The following is a 20,183-nucleotide window of genomic DNA, read 5'->3' as shown; positions in this document are numbered from 1 at the left end:
GTCTGCTGTTTAATTGGAAGACTTCCTTTTTATTAAAAGCAAAAAGGTTAGTCTTATTGTAACTTTCTATTGTTTTAATGGAATTATTGGGTGCCTTAAATTATACAGTATTTCACAAACAATAAATCTTTAAATATTTGAAAATGGACATTTTAATGTTTGGAAACTTTTATAAACATTTTTCTAAAATTTTAGCCTTATAAAGAGGAAAATGTCCACTGAAAGCAGGTGTATGCCCCTCCTGTATTTATTTGGGTTTGTGTCTTCTTGGAAACCAGCTTTGTGATCATCTCTACCCTTTAAGGATCTTTAGATATTCGATCATGTTCTGGCATATCTGTGGTTAACATTGTTTCTTAGAAAATAAGAAGAGAGAGTGTGCATGATCTTTTAAAAATCTGTCTAATGTATTGATTTATTTTTAATCTGATAGGTAAGCTGAATTACTAAATCATTTCTTTACACAATACGTAGCTATGATTTCTAAGTCTGTTTTAAGGGTCATATATATTGTGCCCTATACATCTATATTTGATTGATTTCATTTTATATTTCTATACTTACTATTTTTGTGAGCTACAACTTCAACTGTTAAAAGTCTCCTTGTTCCATTTAAAAACCATAATGTTCTTCAACGGGCTTTTGGTGCCTGGATTGGAGCAAAGTTTTTGTATGTTCCAAAAACTGCCTTTCACATCATTAGCTGTTAATCAAAGTATTTTTAATCTTCTGATTCTGCTGACTTGGATAATACTGTTGCCCTTTGAATTTTTGTATCTGTTTTGTCTTAATTTTATTATATGCAGTCATTCTTTTCAGAGTAAAGTAGTGGGAAAGCCTTCCTTAGAGGCAAAAAAAGTGTAATTGCTTTTTAAAGATCATTTTAGGGCAAGAGATTTTGAAAAGACCTAAGTATTTCAAAAAATGTCAGACTGACATATTAAATTACATTTGAATCATTACTTAACTTTATTTCTTGGAGCTGAACTCAAATACTGCAAAGTAAAACAAAAACAAAAAAGTAGTCGATGGGCTCATTTCAGAAGACATAACAGCTAATATCTGTAAATCAAAAAGCTTTCACTGGAACTTAGGGGAAGTAGTATTCTCTAAGTATTTTTGTCTATTGAAAAATGAGCTGTTTCTTCTGTTACATAGGTAAGGGTTAACTTTGTTTTCTCTTAATACCAGTTGCACATCTCTTTCTTCGTGGGAAGTCAGGTCATTTGTACAGTGGGTGTACATCACTATAATAAATGTAAACACATTACACCTCTGTCATTCACAAACTTAACAGTCTATTTTTTTCTTTTAAATTCCTTATATTGCAAAGCTTATATGCAGAAGTAAGTCACTTATTTGTGACTTCACTGCCCAATATCTACTTCTCAATAATGCCCATTATTTTTTCGATTCACTAACATGTCACGTCACAATAAATCTTGTTAAGTCACTATTAGATACTTAGTCAATTTTTGTTTTTTTATTTTATGTATATTTTTGTGAAATAGGGCCATGACAAAGAACACTGTTAGTGGAAGTGAGAAAGCCTAAGAAAAGAGTGATTCTTATCCAAAAAACAGAAATTTGGGGTAAAGTACTAAATGTTAAGCTCAGTAGAGGTTTGGTTCTTGGGAATGAATCAGTCCACTAGACCTTTCATATGGAAACTAGAAGAGAAACCACTTGAAAATTGTTTGAGCAAGTGTTTAGTACAGATGGTATGTTGCTTATGAAATTAGAAGGTAGTGAAGTTAGAAGAATATGATGGGAGGATGTTCATAGAAAACATGACTCTCAAGAGGGATATGCTGCAGGAGAATCCAAGACACTTAGCTTTAGTTAAAAAGACATGAAGCAAACGTAGCGAAGGCACTGGTTCATTCACTGGACTAACCCAGTCTCTGAATAAAGGTGCTTTGAGTATCTATCTAAAGAAGCATTTTCATTTTGTAATGTGAATTCTGATGATAATAGGAAAGGAAGCACCAGTGAATGGCATTTCTGTTGAAATGTTTACCATCAAGCTAAAGAATTTCATGAAGAAAGTCATAAATTAGAACAAGTGTTCAGTGCTGTTGAAACTAGCCTGTTTCGAAACAGAATCTTTGAAAACATTTAAAAGAAATGAAGTAAGTGTCAGAGAATGAAGTCATAATGAGTAGACATTTTCACTAGTAGTAATCGAGGGAAAAGCAACGGGCAGTCATTGTGCTACTATGGGGAAGAAAGCCTACCAGTTCCCAATTTTTCACATCCTTTATAATTCCCTTTCCTTTTTCTTCTTTCACAGAGGTTGGGATATCGGTGGGTGGGAGGCTGGAAAAAGGGATCCTGGGGAAGTAGGTTGGGATGACATTTGCAAGTCTTCAGTCTCCTCTTAAGGTGTTTGGACTTTATTCCTTAGGCATTTGGGAGCCAGTTATAATTTTTCATCAGGTAAGTGACCTGATCAGATTTGATTATTTTTAAGGAAAAGAAGGCTGAAGGATGGAAAGACTATCAGAAGACGAACCGGTGTCAGGCTGTTGCCATAAAGCAAGAGGGGAAAACCTGAACTAAGGTGTGGTGGGGTGGGGATTGATGGAAAAGAAGAACCAGGTTGGAGGGGTAGTTTTAAGGTATAGATTGATTTGATTTGGAACTAACATGGTTCAGAGAGGTCGGGGGAGGGGGGACTTGTGATGACTGCAAGGTTTTTACAGCTTGGGAGATTGAGAAATGGTGACAGCTTTGACAAAATTGAAACTATAAAAGGTGGAACATGTTTGGGAGATGAAGGCTTATTTTATTTTATTTTATCTTGTTTTATATATCAGTATAGTTAACATACAGTATCATATTTGCTTCAGATGTACAATATAGTGATTCAGCACGTCTGTACGTCACCCAGTGCTCATCACAAGTGCATTCTTTAATCTCCATCTCTTATTTCACCTTCCTTCCCTTGAGAGATGAAGACTTTTATAAGATGAAGTTGTAATCAGAAATGAGAATGACTGTAAAGAGCAGGTTAAAAACGGCAAGTGTGGGGTGCCTGGGTGGCTCAGTCGTTAAGCGTCTGCCTTCGGCTCAGGTCATGATCCCAGTGTTCTGGGATCGAGCTCCGCATCGGGCTTCCCGCATCGGGCTCCCTGCTCAGCGGGAAGTCTGCTTCTCCCTCTCCCACTCCCCCTGCTTGTGTTCCCTCTCTCACTGTGTCTCTCTCTGTCAAATAAATAAAATGTTAACACCCCCCCCCCCCCCCCCCCCGGCGGCAAGTGTAGGGTGAGGCATTCGGTTAGTGTCGGAGACCTGACCACAGAGGAGCAGGCTGCCGGAATTGTAGCAGTGAGTATGGAGGCCCCTTGTCGCAGACGCTCATTAGTCCTGTATGTCTCTGTAGGGCCCTAAAACAATTTACCTAGCTGTTTACCTGGTCAGGGAAGGTGCATAATGTATTTTAGAGTTTTTCACGTAATTAAATTTAAGTGTTTCTAGGTTTAAAGAATTAATTATCAGTTATTTGGAGACAATTCTAAAATCCAGAACCTGTAAATCCCACTCCTGGACCAAATAAATGGAAGGCCCATACCAGCTACACACCAGCATGTGAGAAGGGGCACACTGATGGATTCCGTGATGTTGACCCTGAGCTGTTTTTAAGAAGATTAAATTGTATTTAGGACACCCTGTTTAAGAAAGCCACAATAATTTATATTTTGTATAAGAAATTTATATTGTAAATTGTAATTTATATTTTGTATATTTTCTTATACAAAAACTGAAATTTAAGCCCTCAGGAACAGTTCTTTCTTACCCCATTCAGAACACATACCGATCTAGAGTGGTGTATTTTCCCGATATGTTGAATAATCAAGATTTTAGTAATGCAGAGCCGTTATTTTTTCCCCTTACTTTTCCTAAGTTGTGGTTATTCCTTTTGCTCTTTTCTTGAAAAGTTGACTAAATCCAGTCAAACTTCTTGGAATTTAAGTATCTATTTCCTTAAAGGTGGGACTGAGGCAAATATTATGCCTTTTAAATCTGATGAAAGAGACTGTATTGGCTGATGTTAGGAAAGCACTGACTGTATGTTACGCAGACTCTTGAATGACAGACTTGGCACGGTTTTCATTTATTTGAAATTGCCAATGTATCACATTCACCTTTGGTTATAATGAAGCCACAGTAATAATTTTGTAGTAAGGGAAAATGTTAGCTAGTTTCTGTTAGAAAGTAATTTTCTTAGTGATTGCTGGACAACACATTTCAGTGAAAAATCCCTAGGGGAAAAAAGTTACTGGGGGAGAAAGGTATATATATATATTTCCCCCCCCACACCTGATTTTTGTGATAATGAGCACTTGAAATATCAGACATAGAGGTAAGTTAGGGGGCTTTGTTTCTCATTCATTTCTCATTAATATCCATCACATAATTCCTTCCTAGCTGGGTATTTAGTGGTAGGAATACTTTTGAAATACCTGGCTTCTTTGGTATGTTAGTAACTTAGACCTAGACTCCGCACTGCTGTGTTCTGTTAAAACCGTAGCTTCTGCAGGGTTCAGAGACCTACTGAATTCCTGCTCCCGAGGAAGGAAACCTAGGAATGGAGGAACTCTGCACACAGCTCCCTAGGTGGTCTCCCGGCAGTTTTCAGGATTTCGTTTTTAACTGGTGTTGGGGAAATGGAAGGCAGGCAAGGGGGGTGGAGAAAGATACTGTCCTTAAATTGCCCCTGCATTGCACGGCAGCAGTGTTTTACTCTCACATAAAAAGTAGCTCTGGCTGGAATGTGTGGAATTCTAACTTTGTAAATAATTCAGCTTAATGTTTGTTTACTGAAAATGCCTAAATAGATTAGAGTTTAGACAAAAGAGAGACTCTAAAGTTTGAAATGAGAATGAGCATGATTGTACACATTGCTGTTGATGGGAACAGCTTAAAGCCCGTTTCTCAACTCCTTTTAAAATAGGCTGTTTAGCTTTAATGTCGCATGGTTTCAGATTTGGACAGCGGTTGTAAATAAAGCGACCTTATGTTTGGCACTGTGGTACATGCATCATTTCGACGGGGGAAATATGGGTATGAGGGAAGCGTAAGAACTAATTACGGAGCTTCTATAGATATCTTCAGTTACTGTTAAAAGAAAAGTTACTAATGGTGCCATGTATCTCTGGCCCTATTTAAAGAAATGTTCTATTTGAAGTTGCTGAAGTGGATGTGTGTATAGGATTTTCATCGGTGAGGTTGAGCCTTTTTTTTTTTTTAATTGTCCTGCGCAAAGTGAGTCATGCTACATGCTTACATTTAGGTGGTACATTTTTAAAAATCGAAGGAATATTTTATTGTTTCTTGCTGAAAATCATAAATATGAGTTGGTTGGTGTTTTTTGTTTGAGTTGTTTCTTGCTGAAAATCATAAATATGAGTTGGTTGGTGTTTTTTGTTTGAGTTGTAGGCAGATGAGAATGTTGATGGAGGGTGTATGAAATACTACACAATAGCAGAGGCCACAGACTCCGGAACCAGACTGCCTGGGTTGAAAACGCTTGGTCTGCCATTTACTGCATGGGGGTTACTTACCCACCCCATGCCTCAGGTTTCTTTTGTGTTTAGGCTCATCATTGTAGTAGCAATAACCCACCTCATAGAGGTAACTGTAAGAGTCAAGGGAGTTAGTATAAGTAAAGTACTTAGAACAGTGCTTGGCACAGTGCTATATAAATGTTTGCAGTTATTGTTATTTTGTGTTCCTTATATTTAGTTCTTATTTTTCCTAACAGATAGTAGTCAAAGGTGAATCTAAAGTTGGAAACCAATTGGAAAAGAACTTCTTAGTATTTATGAATTATTGGATAATCCAAAAATATCCAATAATTTAATAAAAATTACCTTTAGATTTGGAAAATTCTCATTTTAGGTGCATCTAGTCTAGTGATGCAGATTGTTGCACAATAAACCTAGATTTTGAGGGCCTAGAAGTTTGTCCACCTTCTGTTCCCCATTTTTAAGCTATGCTTAAGCTAATTCTGTTACTTACAAGATTTTACTTACCAAGGAAAGTTTGGTTTCTGAATGGTTGCTTTCATACTACAATATTTGAATGTTCTTATCTTTGTGACTAGTGTGCAGAAACATCATTAGACGATTACAGACGATTACTAGTTGGGAATTCTGTGGATATATGTGATGACTCGGGGCATTAGTAAGTAGGAATGGTGGTAGAGGGACTGGGAGGGAGCTTGCTAGTGTTTGCTTTGTGCCAGGTACTTTGAGAGGTGTTTTTATTTAGTTGCCATTTTAAGAAGTACTAGAATTCTCATTTTACAGGTGAGAAACCCCAAATCAGAAATATTAGGTGACTTGCCCCAAGTTACATTGATAGTAATGGTTGGAATCTGGATTAAAACCCAGTCCACATTGCTCCAAAATCATTATCAGCCATTTGTGCCTGCTACTTAAAAAGATCTGAGGTCCTTCATTAGAAGCAGAACTGAAAACTGGGTTTCCATTCCCTCAGCCAGATGAGCTAGAAGAGGTGGATCTGGCTTAATGAGCCACAGTGTCCCCCTCTGAGGCTCGAAGTAGAATGATACGAGAGACGGCTTTCAGGGAGTTTTCCCGGGTCTCACAGCCCCTTCATTGGAGGTGTAGCAGCCCATGGAGACCGATAGATTTTAAAATCTCATTTCTCAAAACTGTTAAGGAAGGTAAAATATTACCATAGTAAAACATTTCAGAATCATGAAACAAACTCATTAAACTCATTTAAGGAATTCTTTGTAAGTTCACTGTTAGAATTGACTTTCTATTCTTTTATCAAGGGCTTAGTTAAAATTTATTGGCTATCAGATGCATCCTGTATTTAATCATTGCTTGCCTAATAGAAATTTTAGAATCCTTGTTTTTTTCCCCACTTACTTGATGGAAATCTTCAAACAGGAAGAAAGTATGAAAGACCAGTGTGTCTATCACCTAGATTCTAAAATGTTGACACTTACCCGTGTGTTTTATAGAGCTGTCTGCCTATCTTCATCTCCATCTAGTTCTTGTTCATTTGGGGGGTGATTATTTGAAGGTGCTAATACCCATACCGTCCCGGAAATTCTTTTTTTAAAACAGCTTTATTGAGATAAAATTCACATACCATACCATTCAGAAGGTTCATTTATAACTAAACCAGTTGTCTTGAAGAATGAGTCCAGTTCTGAATCTAATTGTTTCATCATGTCTTTCAACTTCCTCCTCTGTGCCCTTTTACCGTAAGCGGAAAGTTAGGAGTAAAGGTTAGGATTTAGGTTAAACTGTTTTTGGCATAAACTGTTTCATAGGTGTGATACTTAGATGCTGTATACTTCATGTGCTGTCACATCAGGAGACACATTGTCAGAATGTCCCATATTAGTGATGGGGGTTTTTCATTTGGATAAAGTGGTAATAAATGTTTCCTTATTAAAGGTGCATTTTCCCCTCTACAGTTAGAAAGTAATTTCTGGGGTGAATGCTTTGAAAGGAGCAAATATACTTTTCCCCATCTATCTTTTGACTTTTGGCATCAATTGATGATTCTTGCCTAAAACAGTTAAATGTTATGGGAATTTACAGAATGGTGATTTTCTCATGTTTTGTATTTATTTTTCTAGGGTTAAATTTAAGTTCCTAAAGTTTGGGGTTAATGTACCTTTCCTTTTAATAACCACTTTCCAGAGTAAGGAGTTGGCTTAGCAGTCATCGCCAGTGCTGGCAAGTGAACCTTTCCCCCTCACCGCCACCTTTTTGTCTTTGTCTTTGTTTAATATTGTGGACGTAGGAATGTCTGGTTGTTCAATATTTTAGAATCATTATCGGTTTTTTTTTTTTTTTTTTGATGCTTAAATTCACAAAAGTGACAGCAGGAACCAAAGCAGACTAGCTTCTTGTGCCCTTTTGACATGACCTCATTTTTCTTGGAGTACTTGCTTCCTGAGACACAAGCTCTCAGACTGAACCTTGTACTTTCTGTGGCCTAGACCTGGATTTACCCATTTTTCCAGGGAGCTCTAGTGAGGACAATCCATTTATTTTTAAATCTTTTGTTGATTTTTGTGGGTAGATTGATAATATGCATATTTTTACTAGATACAACAGTTTTGTTTATGTAACATTTCATAGTTTTACAGAGAACTTTTACATATATTTTCTCACGTAAGCTTTTTAACAAATTTATGATATTAAAACGTGTCTATTTTCTAGACGAATTCACAGCTCTACTAGTTTGTTTATAAGTCTGAATTCTCATCTGTGTACTATATAGTGAGGTTGATAAAAGAACAACGATATGCTTTAGGAGTGTTAACTGGCAGAGTGTATTCTCAATGTTTCAAGCTCTCAACCGTGTCTAAAAATATATAGAGCACTTGTATCAAAAGGCTCCTTGAGGTGTTATATTTGTCTTTTAGGCAGTTTAGTCAACTTTAAGTTATTAACAATTCTTAAGAGATTATAAACAATGAGGAACATCTGGGTTGCTTGAATGTTTCCTCAAACTTAACTCTGTGAATTTAGGTGTATGGATAGCAAGTTAGAATGGAAGCTGCCAGATAGAACCACGTTGAGCAAAGGCATAAAGAAGTATGGAGTACATGGTAAAATCCAGGGCAGCATTGAAATTAAAAAATAGTGCAGCAGATGGAAAAAAAAAACCATCAAAGAAGCATATTTTTTAGGAGTATTAGGCCCGAATTCTTGGAAAGCTACACAGAATTAGCTTTTCTTAGCGAACTCTCTACATTTAACATGTGCTTGGACTATAACTAAAGGTGACATAATTTCAGCATCTTGATCTTTTTTCCTTGGAAAGCCTACTAAATGCTTTTCTAGCTTGTTTGGATCTTATAAGTTACCCATTGAAGTTTGTAAACTGTACAAGAGTCTGGAAACTATACAATAGTTAAACAAAAGCAAAGCCCAAATGGCCTTGTTTCCTGGAATACTGTCCTAGTAAAACGGTTACAACGAACTAAGACAAGTGTGTGGAGAAATGAAGAAGGCACAAATTGATCAAGACAATTAGAAATTGCTTATTAAGAATTCTTTGAAAATCAGAGAAAAGTTGAATTTGTACTGCTATGGGATCTTCCATATAACCTTGAATATGTATGTTCTTTATTAGAACTCTTGTACATTCCAGATTGAAAATTTCAGTGCTTCCTGATTAAATTTTCAATCCTTGGGATGCCTGGGTGGCTCAGTCATGAAGCATCTGCCTTTGACTCAGGTCATGATCCCAGGGTCCTGGAATCAAAGCCGCATCAGGCTCCCAGCTCAGCGGGGAGTCTGCTTCTCCCTCTCCCTCTGCCCTTCCACCCTCTGCTCCTGCTCTCTCTCTCTCTTCCTGTCTCTCAAATGAATAAATAAAATCTTTTAAAAACCCAAACTTACAGAGTTAGAGAGAGGTGATAATAAGCATCTACTCCCTCCACCCCCCATGTGTTCCCTCTCTCTGCTTTGTCTTTCAAACAAACGAACAAATAAATAAATAAATAAATAAATTTCAATACTTTATGGTTAGTGGGATGCTTTAATGTCTGGCATGATGAGAAAATCATAGATGTTCTTACTCAAATTCTAAAAATACGGGGCTGTATTTCATTTCTCTTGATTTCTACCAGAATAAATCTTTTTATAAAGGGATTTCCCATATATCCTTCTTTTCTCCAGTAGAACTTTAAGATAGGCTTTAATCAGTTGGAGGGGAGATTACTAACTACAACTATAAATAGCTTTATAAAAAATTTGCAACAATAAAGGTATTAAGATGAATTTAGCCAGTGTTAAGAATCTTTTTTAATTGAGGTGAAACTAAATTAAAATGAAAACTGAATGTTCGTTCTTAGGGAAAGCAATGAAATCACGACTATTGCTGATTGCTAAATATAGATGTGATTATACTGTTTATTGTTTTAGGATTTGACTTTAATTTTCCCCTTCAGAACTGAAATGAGGTTAAGCTCTTAATTATTTGGTATTAGACTAATGAATAATTCCAAACCTCTGTTTTCAGTTTTCTTTTCAATAGCTGCCAATATATGTTTGAACCTTGAAATGGAAGCTGATTAACATTTTTAAGGGTTGTCTTCATTTTCAAAATTGACACAGACTGCTTCTGTATGATCTTGATTAAATATTTGTATAAAACCAGGCCAATGAGGGTAGGGACTATTTTGTTTCCTTGCCTCATGTGGTTTTCATTAAGTGTGTGCATTTAATCAGTTTTACTTTTCAGTTGATGTAGGCCCAGAGAGTTATCTTGTAGGTCATTGAATTAGTACAACTTTGCAGCAACACTGACAGGCTTCACAAGCTGCTCAGTTTTGATCATTCCAGTCTATACTTGATGTTAATACAACTTCTATCCGATGATAGTAAATATCTGTGCCTAACGTGTATTATATGGTTACCTGTATCTTGAAATAGATTTATACCAAGGTTAAGGGAAGTATCTTTAAATTCTTTCAAGTCTGGGACCTCTAAATTTTCTGATTTTCAGTGTTGTAATCAATAGTTAACTGTGATTCAAATCCAGAACTCTATTGATTTTCATTCCTAGTGTAAAAGTAATGTATCAGATTACCACTACCTCCGTTTTACAAGCAAAACAAAAAACCCTGATTCTCTTGATGTCTTAACATGTAATGAAATCTATTTAGGAATCGCCCAAGGCAAGTGTTTCTAATGAATGACACATTTGGAATTTCCCTGGGCCTCCTTCTTTTCTTGTATTAATCTCTGATCCACCTTTTCTTTGTGGTTGGTCCAAGTATTCAGAAAATTTGTATACTTAATGATAAATCATCTTTATGGAAAAGATACAGTAAATTGATATTATGTAAATGTGTGGTATAATATAATTTTTCCAAGTTCTGACTTTTGTTTGTTTATTTTTAAAGGTTTTATTTATTTATTAGAGAGAGAGAACGCACGAGCAGAGGGAGAGGGTGAAGCAGACTCCCTGCTGGAGCAGGGAGCCCGATAAGGGGTTCCATCCCGGGACCCTAGAATCATGACCTGAGCCAAAGGCGAATGCTTAACCGACTGAGGCACCCAGGCGCCCCCCCCCCCCAACCAAGTTCTGACTTTAATAGAAATTATCTTAAACACATTCAGTCATTTTCAGTGTATTTTAGTACTCATTCTACTGTGTAATTCATAGGTTATAACAAGTGACATAGTAACATAGAGTGTTCTTATTAAGTTTTAGAGCAGTATAGTATTACGGAAAGAACTTAGACTTTGGAATCATGGATTTGGGTTTGAGTATTGACTTAGCCATTTATTAATTGAACTTGAATAAGTTGTTTCACTTCTCTGAGCCTTAGTTTCCTTATATAACATGAGAAAGACAATTGTTTTCTGGCTAGGAATCTTAAGAGAATTAGAAATAAGGCAGTATTATGTAAACTCTGGCACATAATAGCTTCATAGTATAATTCATGTATTTAACATTTTTTCATTTGAATAAGTTGGAAAGGGAAACAGAATAATGGTCAATAAAATGGGAAGGGTATCTTGGGGGAGACGTTTTGGGAAGATCTTAGAGGAGGCTTGCAAAACTTAGAATTTGTGGAAATGATCGAGGAATAGTTTGTTTTCTCCTTACTTGCTGTCCTGTTTTCTCCTGTTTAAATTAATATTTACTTATCCATGTGGTTTAAAAGGCCACAATTTGCCCAGAGGATTACTGTAAATAGTTTTCTGCCCTATTCTGCCTTGTCCCCATGGCTCCTACCCCAGGATAACCACTTTTTACTCCTTTAGCTAGTTATATTGGCATTTATGCATCTCTTTTGTTTCCTTTGTTTTTCCTTAAGTTAATTGCCTTGATTTTCATATGTAGCTTCCTTAGTTTATTTAGTTTTTCAAAATCAAATTACCTCAGGTAATATCTTTTCTTTGAGATACTCTCTCCTAGAGTCCCCCATTCTCCTTTTTCTAGGGCTGACTGCTCTCTTGGGCTGCTTCACAGTTGTCATCCTGGGACTTACATTTTTTGTCTTCCTTGGAATTTCTCCTGGATTGGATTTCATATTTACTGGATCTCATTTCTTCTTTCTTGGTTTACTCCCACTGAGTTGGTAAAGCATATCTTCTAATGTTTCTATCAGGTTAAAATGATGGTGCCATGTTCCAGATGGTCTCAATGCCTGCTGCTCAGTTAACCATTCTGGAGTCTCCATTTACTCCATCCTGGAAATTCCCTTCTCTTTCCTCTGTTGGATCGCCTACTTTTTCTATCCTTTTCTTGCCCTTCTTGGTTTACTCTCCGTTTTTGTGGAAGACATTCTCAGTAGTTTTCTGATACAGGCTTAATAAGAAGTAAACTTTTGGGTACCTCCTATGTCTGAAAGTACCTCTGTGCTGTCTTCAGACTTGAATAACGGTGTATCTGAGTATTGAATTTTAAATTGGAAATTAGTTTTCTTCAGCATTTTGAAAGAATGTGTCTCCTGCTTTCTTGCTTCTAGGGTTGCTGATAGGAAAGTCTGTATCTGTTTTGATTGATGATCATCTCTAAGTATGGGACTTGTTTGTTCTCTTTCTGAAAGCTTATAGGATATTCTTTTAGTACCTATTATTCTGAAATTTGACACGATGTCCTTGATGTAGGTTGGTTTTTCTTTTGTGTTTTGTACATTCAGGAGGGTTCTTTTCATTCTGGAAGTGTGTGTCCTTTACTTTTGGGAAATTTTCTTGAAGTATTTCACTGATTTTCCTCCCCTTCAATTTGCATTCTTTCTGTATAATTGTTTTTTGTATGTTGAACCTCCTGGACTGGTCCTCCAGTTATCTTCTGTTTTCCATCACTTTTTAATTTTTACTCTATTTTCTGGGTGATTTCCTCAGCTTTATCATCTCACCCTTGTATTGATATTTTATTTCTGCCATCATGTTTTTAATTTCAAGCTCCTTGTTATTCTCTTAATGTTTCTTTTTAAATAGCAACTGCTTTCGTTCTGTGGATGCACTATAATTTCCTAACTCTTTGAGGGTATTAATGGTATTTTCCCCTAAATTTTCTTCTCTTTGAACAATTTTGTTTTCCTACAAGGTGCTTTCTAAATGTTTGTGTTTGTTATTCTCTGTTTTCCTTCTGATAGTCCTTAGTTGTCTGTTCATGATTTAGAACAAATAATCCCAGAGAGGCAATGAAGTTGTGAGCCATGTGGATGTTGTCAAGCTTTAGTATAGCATTCTCGTCATGCGTTATTTATTAGTGATGGGCCAGATTTTCTCTAGAGTATGCCTGATCTCCCGACTGAAGGAAAAGGTCTGCCTCCCAGCATTTTTGGGAGCCCAAAGTGAGAAGGGGGTTGGGACTTATTATCAGGGGGTAGGGGAGTCATAACTTAATCCTCTGTTTCTGGTACTATACCTGTGTCTTCATTGGTGCTTAGCCCTTTACCTCTCTAGAGGTTAAACCTTCAGTCTTCCACCCAGCTAGTGTGCAGTGGGGAAGGGGATCCCGAGATCTGATTGTTTCTCAATATAAGGTTCACCCAATTCTCTTTATTTTGATCCTTCCATTCCTACCCTCACTTCCGACAGTACCCAGTAAATGGTAGCTCCTGAGGGTTTGGTTGGTTGGTTGGTTGGTTGGTTGGTTTTTTGAAGATTCTGCCGTGTGAACTGGATTGGTCACAGCTTGACAGTTGCAGTCTTAGCAGTCAGCTTTCTTGGGTTTGCCAAGACAGTTTCTTCTAGTCCATCTTGCTTCCACACTGTTGCTGTTGTCTCTTTGGATCTTTTCCTTGTGGATTATATCTTTAAAATAAAAAGTTGCTTTTCTGTTGTTTTACAGTTGAGCAACACTAGTAGTTTATGTTCATACTGCCACCTTACGTGGACACCCCCCCCCCCCCCGCCTTTTTTCTTGTCTGTGTATTTCTTTAGCAAGTGTAGGCAGAGAAAGTAAAGGGTCATCTTGTTGCCTTTAAAACAGAGTTTTTCTTGAGCTGCCATCAGGACAACTATTATTAAAAAATACCTGTTTTTAAAATATATTAACCCATACTTGTTTGTACTAAGTTTTCTATTGTTTTTTTTAATCTCCATATTGTTGCTTCACAGTGTAAAAATACCGTAATGTGAGAGCTTTGATGATGGCAATTTATAAAACATCCAGTGAGCTGTCTTAACATTGGATTTCCAAAATCTAAAATCTTTTCTCTTCAGCCATAACGTGTACTTGGTCTTGTAGCAGTGAATCAAAGTCACTAAGAAATATTTGTTCTTTTGTAGACTGGTGGTTCTCAGACTGTGGCCAGTATCAGAAGCACTGGGTGGCTTATTAAACGAGATTGCCAGGCTCTTGCCCCCGGTGTTTCTGATTCCGGAGGTCTGGAATGGGGCCTGAGATTGTCACTCTCTAACAAGTAGTACTGCTGCGAACACTGCCGGCCTGGGGACCACGTTTGGAAAATTACTGATAGAGACAATGAATTGCTGAAAAAACAAAAACAGTACCTCCAGAATCCCCCAACAAAGCCTTACTTCACTGTTAGTCTTCAAGTCAGACTGTTGAGAGATGCTTGAGTTTATTGTTATTGTTCTCTTTGCCTGAAATACCTGTTTACATAATGGTCTTTCAAGACAAGCATGCTGGACAGTTGGTTTCAACATTTTAATTAATGAGTCCTTTCCTTTGGTCCACTGTGATTCTTTTCTTTCTTTCTGAGCTACCTGTTTAAGGCTTTGTCCCTGTTCTGCCCTTCTTCCCTCCCTCCTTTCTTTGGGTGCCAACAGCTTTTATGTGGCTGCCGAGTAGATGGTAGCCCACAGTCCCGCAGAAGTGGGCTGTCAGGATGACCTCTCATGTAGAAACAGTCTGCATTGAGCTCAGTCCTGTGGGATCTGCCTTCTCATGGTTGGTGGCAGGTTGATAGTGTGTTGGGTGCAGCTGTCTGAACATGGAAGCTTACCCCTGAGATTGTGCCTATTCATATTAAACACAAACAGTAATGTCAGGGTTAAGTGTCTCCTAGTCCTTAACTTGCATATGGCTACACCAGAAAGCATACACTTTTTAGAATTTATTGAAAACTTTGAGTGATTAATTTGGCAGAGAGATGTTTTGACTGTTGCATCTAAGTGGATCTCTTTGAGGGAACAGCTCTTTCTCTTACTTAAGGTGAGGAGAATGGCAAAGAAAACTGGAGCTGAATCAAAGAAAATAGCCTATATCCCATTAGGTAGCTTAATCTAAAAGAAGCAAGAATAGTTTTAGGAAGGTGGGCTTGATAGCGTGGGGATGAGGGATGGGAAGGTAATGTACTCCGTGAGGAGAATTATAAATTCCCTTCTTACTTGCTCACTCCCCTATCAGTGTGGCATGGGAAGCTTTGCAATTGTTTTATTGTTGGTTTTTAACTAACACAGATATTTTTTTCTTTCTTCATGTTGGCTAAATTTATAGTACAAAGTGTGCCGTTTGACTTAAGTCAATTCTCAAATCTTTGCTCACATTTATATACTCACCAGTGTTTATATTTAGGTACAGGAAGCTCCAGGAAGACAGGGACTTTGTTTTGTTCATGAATGTATTTCCAACACTAAGAACAGTGCTAGATACACAGTTCTCATATTTGTGGAAGAAAGGGAAAAAGTCCCAGAGCTTCGAGTTCTGCATATATTGTATTACTTAATTAATACCACAAGGTGGTGCTGTTGCACCATGAAATGAAAAGCTGTCATTCTTAGGCTTGTCCTATAGTTTTATGTAAATCCTATAAATAAGCAAAATGAATTGACTACCTATTATGTTTATTGCCTGCTTCAGCTATTTATCATTTTAGTATGTGATTCGTCTTTTGATTACATGATCAGGTCAGGCAGTGAGATCATAAACTAAATAAAGAACATTTGGTTCACATTTTTATCAAATGTTAAGTGAGATAACATCTATTAAAACCTAGCACAGTACCAATTTAGTCTCCTTTTCTCTCTTTTATTTTGTGTTAAAAGCCTTGTTAAATTTCTATTTGTTTTAAAATAATTTGCCTGAATTTTTCTAATAAATCATCACTAAACATTAAATAATATATAAGTCTGTTTTGATTGCCAGATGTTAAAAATTGATAAAAACCTAGATTTTGCTATATTCCCTTCCCCTGCCAAAAAAAATTTTTTTTTTGCTTCCATGATTCTTTTATGGGGTTAAAGTAATTTAACATATAGCTCTATTACATATTTGTGCCTATATCATAGTGTATAAATTAAACTATAATTTGTCTTTTTCATTCCTGTTGTGAAACTAAGTGTCGATAAGTTCGTTTTGTAGCTTGGGCTTTTTTATTTTCTTACGATTAAATTGCCTTTTGATCTTTTGTTTCTGTAATTGTCCTCAGACTGAAGTGAAATCAGAAGAGGGCCCTGGGTGGACAATCTTACGTGATGATTTCATGATGGGAGCGTCCATGAAGGACTGGGACAAAGAAAGTGATGGCACGGATAACAGTGGGCCAGGGTCTGGGAGCGACTCGGGTGCGTAAGACTGTAGAGGAGACAGCGTACAGTCATTGTATTTGTCCTCGGAAAACACTCCGTGCTCTCTAAGTTCTGCGGTTATGAAGCTCTCATTTGTAAGAAAGCCGAAAGACTTACTATTGCCAACTTTGGTGTTTTCTCTTTTCATGAAAACTTTGTTAAATTAGGTTTTTCAAACCTTGTATAATTTTAAGCATTGCTTCTCAAACATTTGTAAAAAGAAGTATTTCTGTCTGCTTGACCAGCGAGATGCCCATTTTCCAGGATCATTATAAGTTTACGTATTGCTCGTGGATATTGGTGTTTTGTTTCAGTATCACCAGTCCCTCTAGACATGCAGTGCTTTTCATAATTAAAGTTAACTCCTTGATGTTAATATTTTTCAGCTTCCCAACGTACTGGTCCTGTGTGTTTGTGCTCTTATGAGGGGAATTTTTGGTATTTGTTTTGGTGAGCTATTGAGGAAACCTGTGTAGTGAAATTTAAAATGATAGTATTTCTGATTCAGGGTGATGATTTCAGTTTTAGAACTTTTGGTAAATAAGATTTAAGAAACGCACCAAATCTCCGCTTTTCTGTTGTGTCCCCTTTATACGCTAAAACATATATAATGATTTAGATTTATCTTACGTGTTAGATTATTTTTATATGAGAGATTTACTGAGGTGGAAATTCTCATGTTTAACTTATGCAGTGAGGCATAATTTCTTAGAAAGCATATTTGATATGTTTTCGGCTCCCCCCCCCAACTTTTCTGTAATATTTGAGTTAGCTTAAATTCTCTTTTATGGCTTGACTGACCAGTGAAATAGTAGAGTTAGGCTCCAGGTAGCCTGCATCAGAATACTCCATCTGTTTGGAGATCTGGTTCCTTATTGTTCCCTTAAAGATGATTAAATTGGGTGACTTAGTATCTAGATGTTAAACGAAAAGAAAGTAAGACTGTTGAATATAATTCCAAAATTTATTTGAGTTTAGGTCTAAGATCTAAAGTTTATAAAGGAATTGTTTAATAAATGTGATCTGTTCCTTTTAAAACAGGGATCCATTCCTTTTTCCATCATAAAAATAGTTCCTTTCTACTACTCATTTGCACATACTTGCATCCTCCCCTCAAACTTATGCTGGAGCAGAGATGTTTAAATTTTCAGAGCCATTTGAGTGTTACAGGTATTACATATCCAAGGTTAAATTAATCCATGGCGTGGTATTTGTTATCATAAAGGAAGGTGTACCCTTAAGATATCAAGTGGTTAAACCAGCAAAGCTCAAAATGCATTTTTGTATTTATCCCAACTTTTGAACTTCAGTGTTTTATTAAATTATAGAACTACCATTTTTCAGGGTAATATAAATGTGAACAAATACTCCTCCAAGTAATAAGAGTGCTAAATATAATGATATAACTTATCACAGGTGAATATTTCATTATAACTTAATACATACATAATTTGAAAAAGAAAATTCTTTGCAGCAGCTAAAAACTTTTTTCTCCCCAGAATTAAAGATTATACTTCTTTTTTGCTCTTAATTTTATCTAGATCATATTAAAGCTTTGCAAAAATTTTTCTGAATAGTACACTTAGGTGATAGAAATGGGCAAATAACTCTTTATTTACTAAAACATCTTTGAAACATACCCTCACATAGTTTTTGGTGTAATCTGGCAAGATTTTTTAACTGAAAATAAGGAAAAGAATATACGCAGATTTTCTTCTTTCAGAAATTATTTTATTCCAAAATAAGAAGAGTTGCCAGTATAAGAAAAAAATTTTGTCATTTATGTTAGAAGGCTATAAAGCATATTCAAAGTACATGAAATAATTTCTGTCATAAAAATGAGATGTTTTATATGTATTAGTATTGCTGCATCTTGGCTATACAATATGTAAGCAAAATACCATCATGTATTAATATAAATCCAAGGATGAGCCTATTATTTTAGAAACTAAGTATGTATCTTGAGATGAACGTTTTAAATATTCTAGCTCTGTCACCTCTACCCTAACTTAAGTATTTTACCTACAGCATTTAAATTCTTCTTACATCAGTCAGATAGATCTGCATCTATTCCATCTTCCTACATTGTCTTTGCGTTAAGGAGGGAAAAGAAAAAGAACCGCATTTCTAGATTCCCCCTGCTTTATCTCAATATAATAATAATTGGATTTTATTTCTGTTAACTAGTTAGAGTAATATAATAATAAAAAGGTTATTTTTATTTCTTTAGAAAGACTATGGAAAATAGTAAGCAGGTAACTAGTAACTAGGTATTATCCTGTCCCCTTATCTGGATATTTAGATATCTGTGGTAAATGTTCTCCGTATTTAGCGTAGTTTAGTATTGGTTATTAATTGTTTTTAGGCATTGAACTCAGGCTGAAAACACTTAGAATCATCTTAGTAGTTTAGCACTTTAGCCTGGAGTCAGAGTACTGAATTTATTTTCAAGTTACATAGAATTCTACGTAGATCAAATATTATTCTACTCATTGAAAAGCATACCGTGGAAGCCCTTTAGATGGAATGATCCGAAGGCTCACCTTCAGTACTCAGAGCTGAAAATGACTCGGGAGCAGGTTCCAGAAGGTATATTTGAGGGTAAGTCCCAAGTTCTTTAAAATATTTTGTGTGTTTTACAAGGGAGTGAAAAGGGAACGTTTATATTCTGGGAAACCTCTTTTGATCACTGTGTTTTGCATATATGAATATAGTTGATATTTTTGGCCACCAACTCTTCCTGCCCCCTGTGCTGGTCTTCAGGCAGTGAGAGTCTAGTACTTCATTACAACGCCATTTGATTACGGTTCATGGATGCCTGAAGATGTCCTGGTTAAACATACAATAGCAGAGACTTTCCAAGGTTGAAGTGTGAACAGAAATATAGACAAACCGAAGATATAAATTGTGTTGCTAAGAAGTTAAATTATAAGGCCTAAGAAAAATGCCTGTAGAGGAATCTCCAAAGAGCTAAGTATTTCTGTAGAAGAGAAAGGAGGTCAAATAAATAAGGCAATACTCTTGCAAACTTTGGATAACTTTTTTTGGTCCCTGTTTATCTTCACTTGGTTTTTGTTACTTTTATCATAGATTTTTTTATAAATACATGTGCTGAAAAGAGTCATAAGTGAAATGGGATGGAAGTTTATTTCTTCAGGCTTTTTGAGGACTTTAGAGTGCCATTATTGTGTTTAGTATGTTGATAATTTTGTGCAACATAAAGTGCACTTTTAAAATAAGCAGTTGAGGGGCGCCGGGGTGGTGCAGTTGGTTGAGTGTCTGACTCTTGATTTCGGCTCAGGTCTTGATCTTAGTGTTGTGAGATGGAGCCCCATGTAGGGCTCCAGGCTCAGTGCAGGGCCTGCTTGGGAGACTCTCTCTTCCTCTCCCTCTCAAATAAATAAATCTTTAAAAAAAAAGAATAACACAAACATTTGAAAAATTAGTAGATATATTTTTGGACCTTTGTAATTTCTTCTTAAGAAAAGCACGTGTGTGTCTGTGTCTGTCTGTCTGCCGTAGCCTAGGTTGCTGTACCAGAAGATTGTAGACCGGGCGGCTGAAACAACAAACTTTCCTCATACCTCTATAGCATGGGAAGTCCCACGATTGAGGTGCCAGCAGATTTGATGTCTGGTGAGAGCCCTCTTTCTGGTTTGCAGACAGCTGACTTCTTGC

At 36.5% G+C, this 20,183-nt stretch overlaps 1 protein-coding gene across 1 annotated transcript in view; it reads left to right on the top strand.

Moving 5' to 3' along the window:
- RRP15 (ribosomal RNA processing 15 homolog) overlaps window positions 1-16,899 on the top strand; it is a 39,048-nt gene extending 22,149 nt beyond the window's left edge. Inside the window, exon 5 of the mRNA XM_045809619.2 lies at window positions 16,367-16,899. Within this exon, the coding sequence (XP_045665575.2) occupies window positions 16,367-16,510 (144 nt within the window). The 3' untranslated portion in view covers window positions 16,511-16,899. The remainder of the gene's footprint in view (window positions 1-16,366) is intronic.
- The last annotated feature ends 3,284 nt before the right edge of the window (window positions 16,900-20,183 follow it).

The sequence above is a fragment of the Ursus americanus genome, chromosome 2, assembly GCF_024610735.1.
Source record: "Ursus americanus isolate L20-20 chromosome 2, mUrsAme1.1.p, whole genome shotgun sequence".
Lineage (NCBI taxonomy): Eukaryota > Metazoa > Chordata > Mammalia > Carnivora > Ursidae > Ursus > Ursus americanus.
Note: the sequence above shows the minus strand (reverse complement) of the source record. Positions and strands in the feature narration are given on the sequence as shown.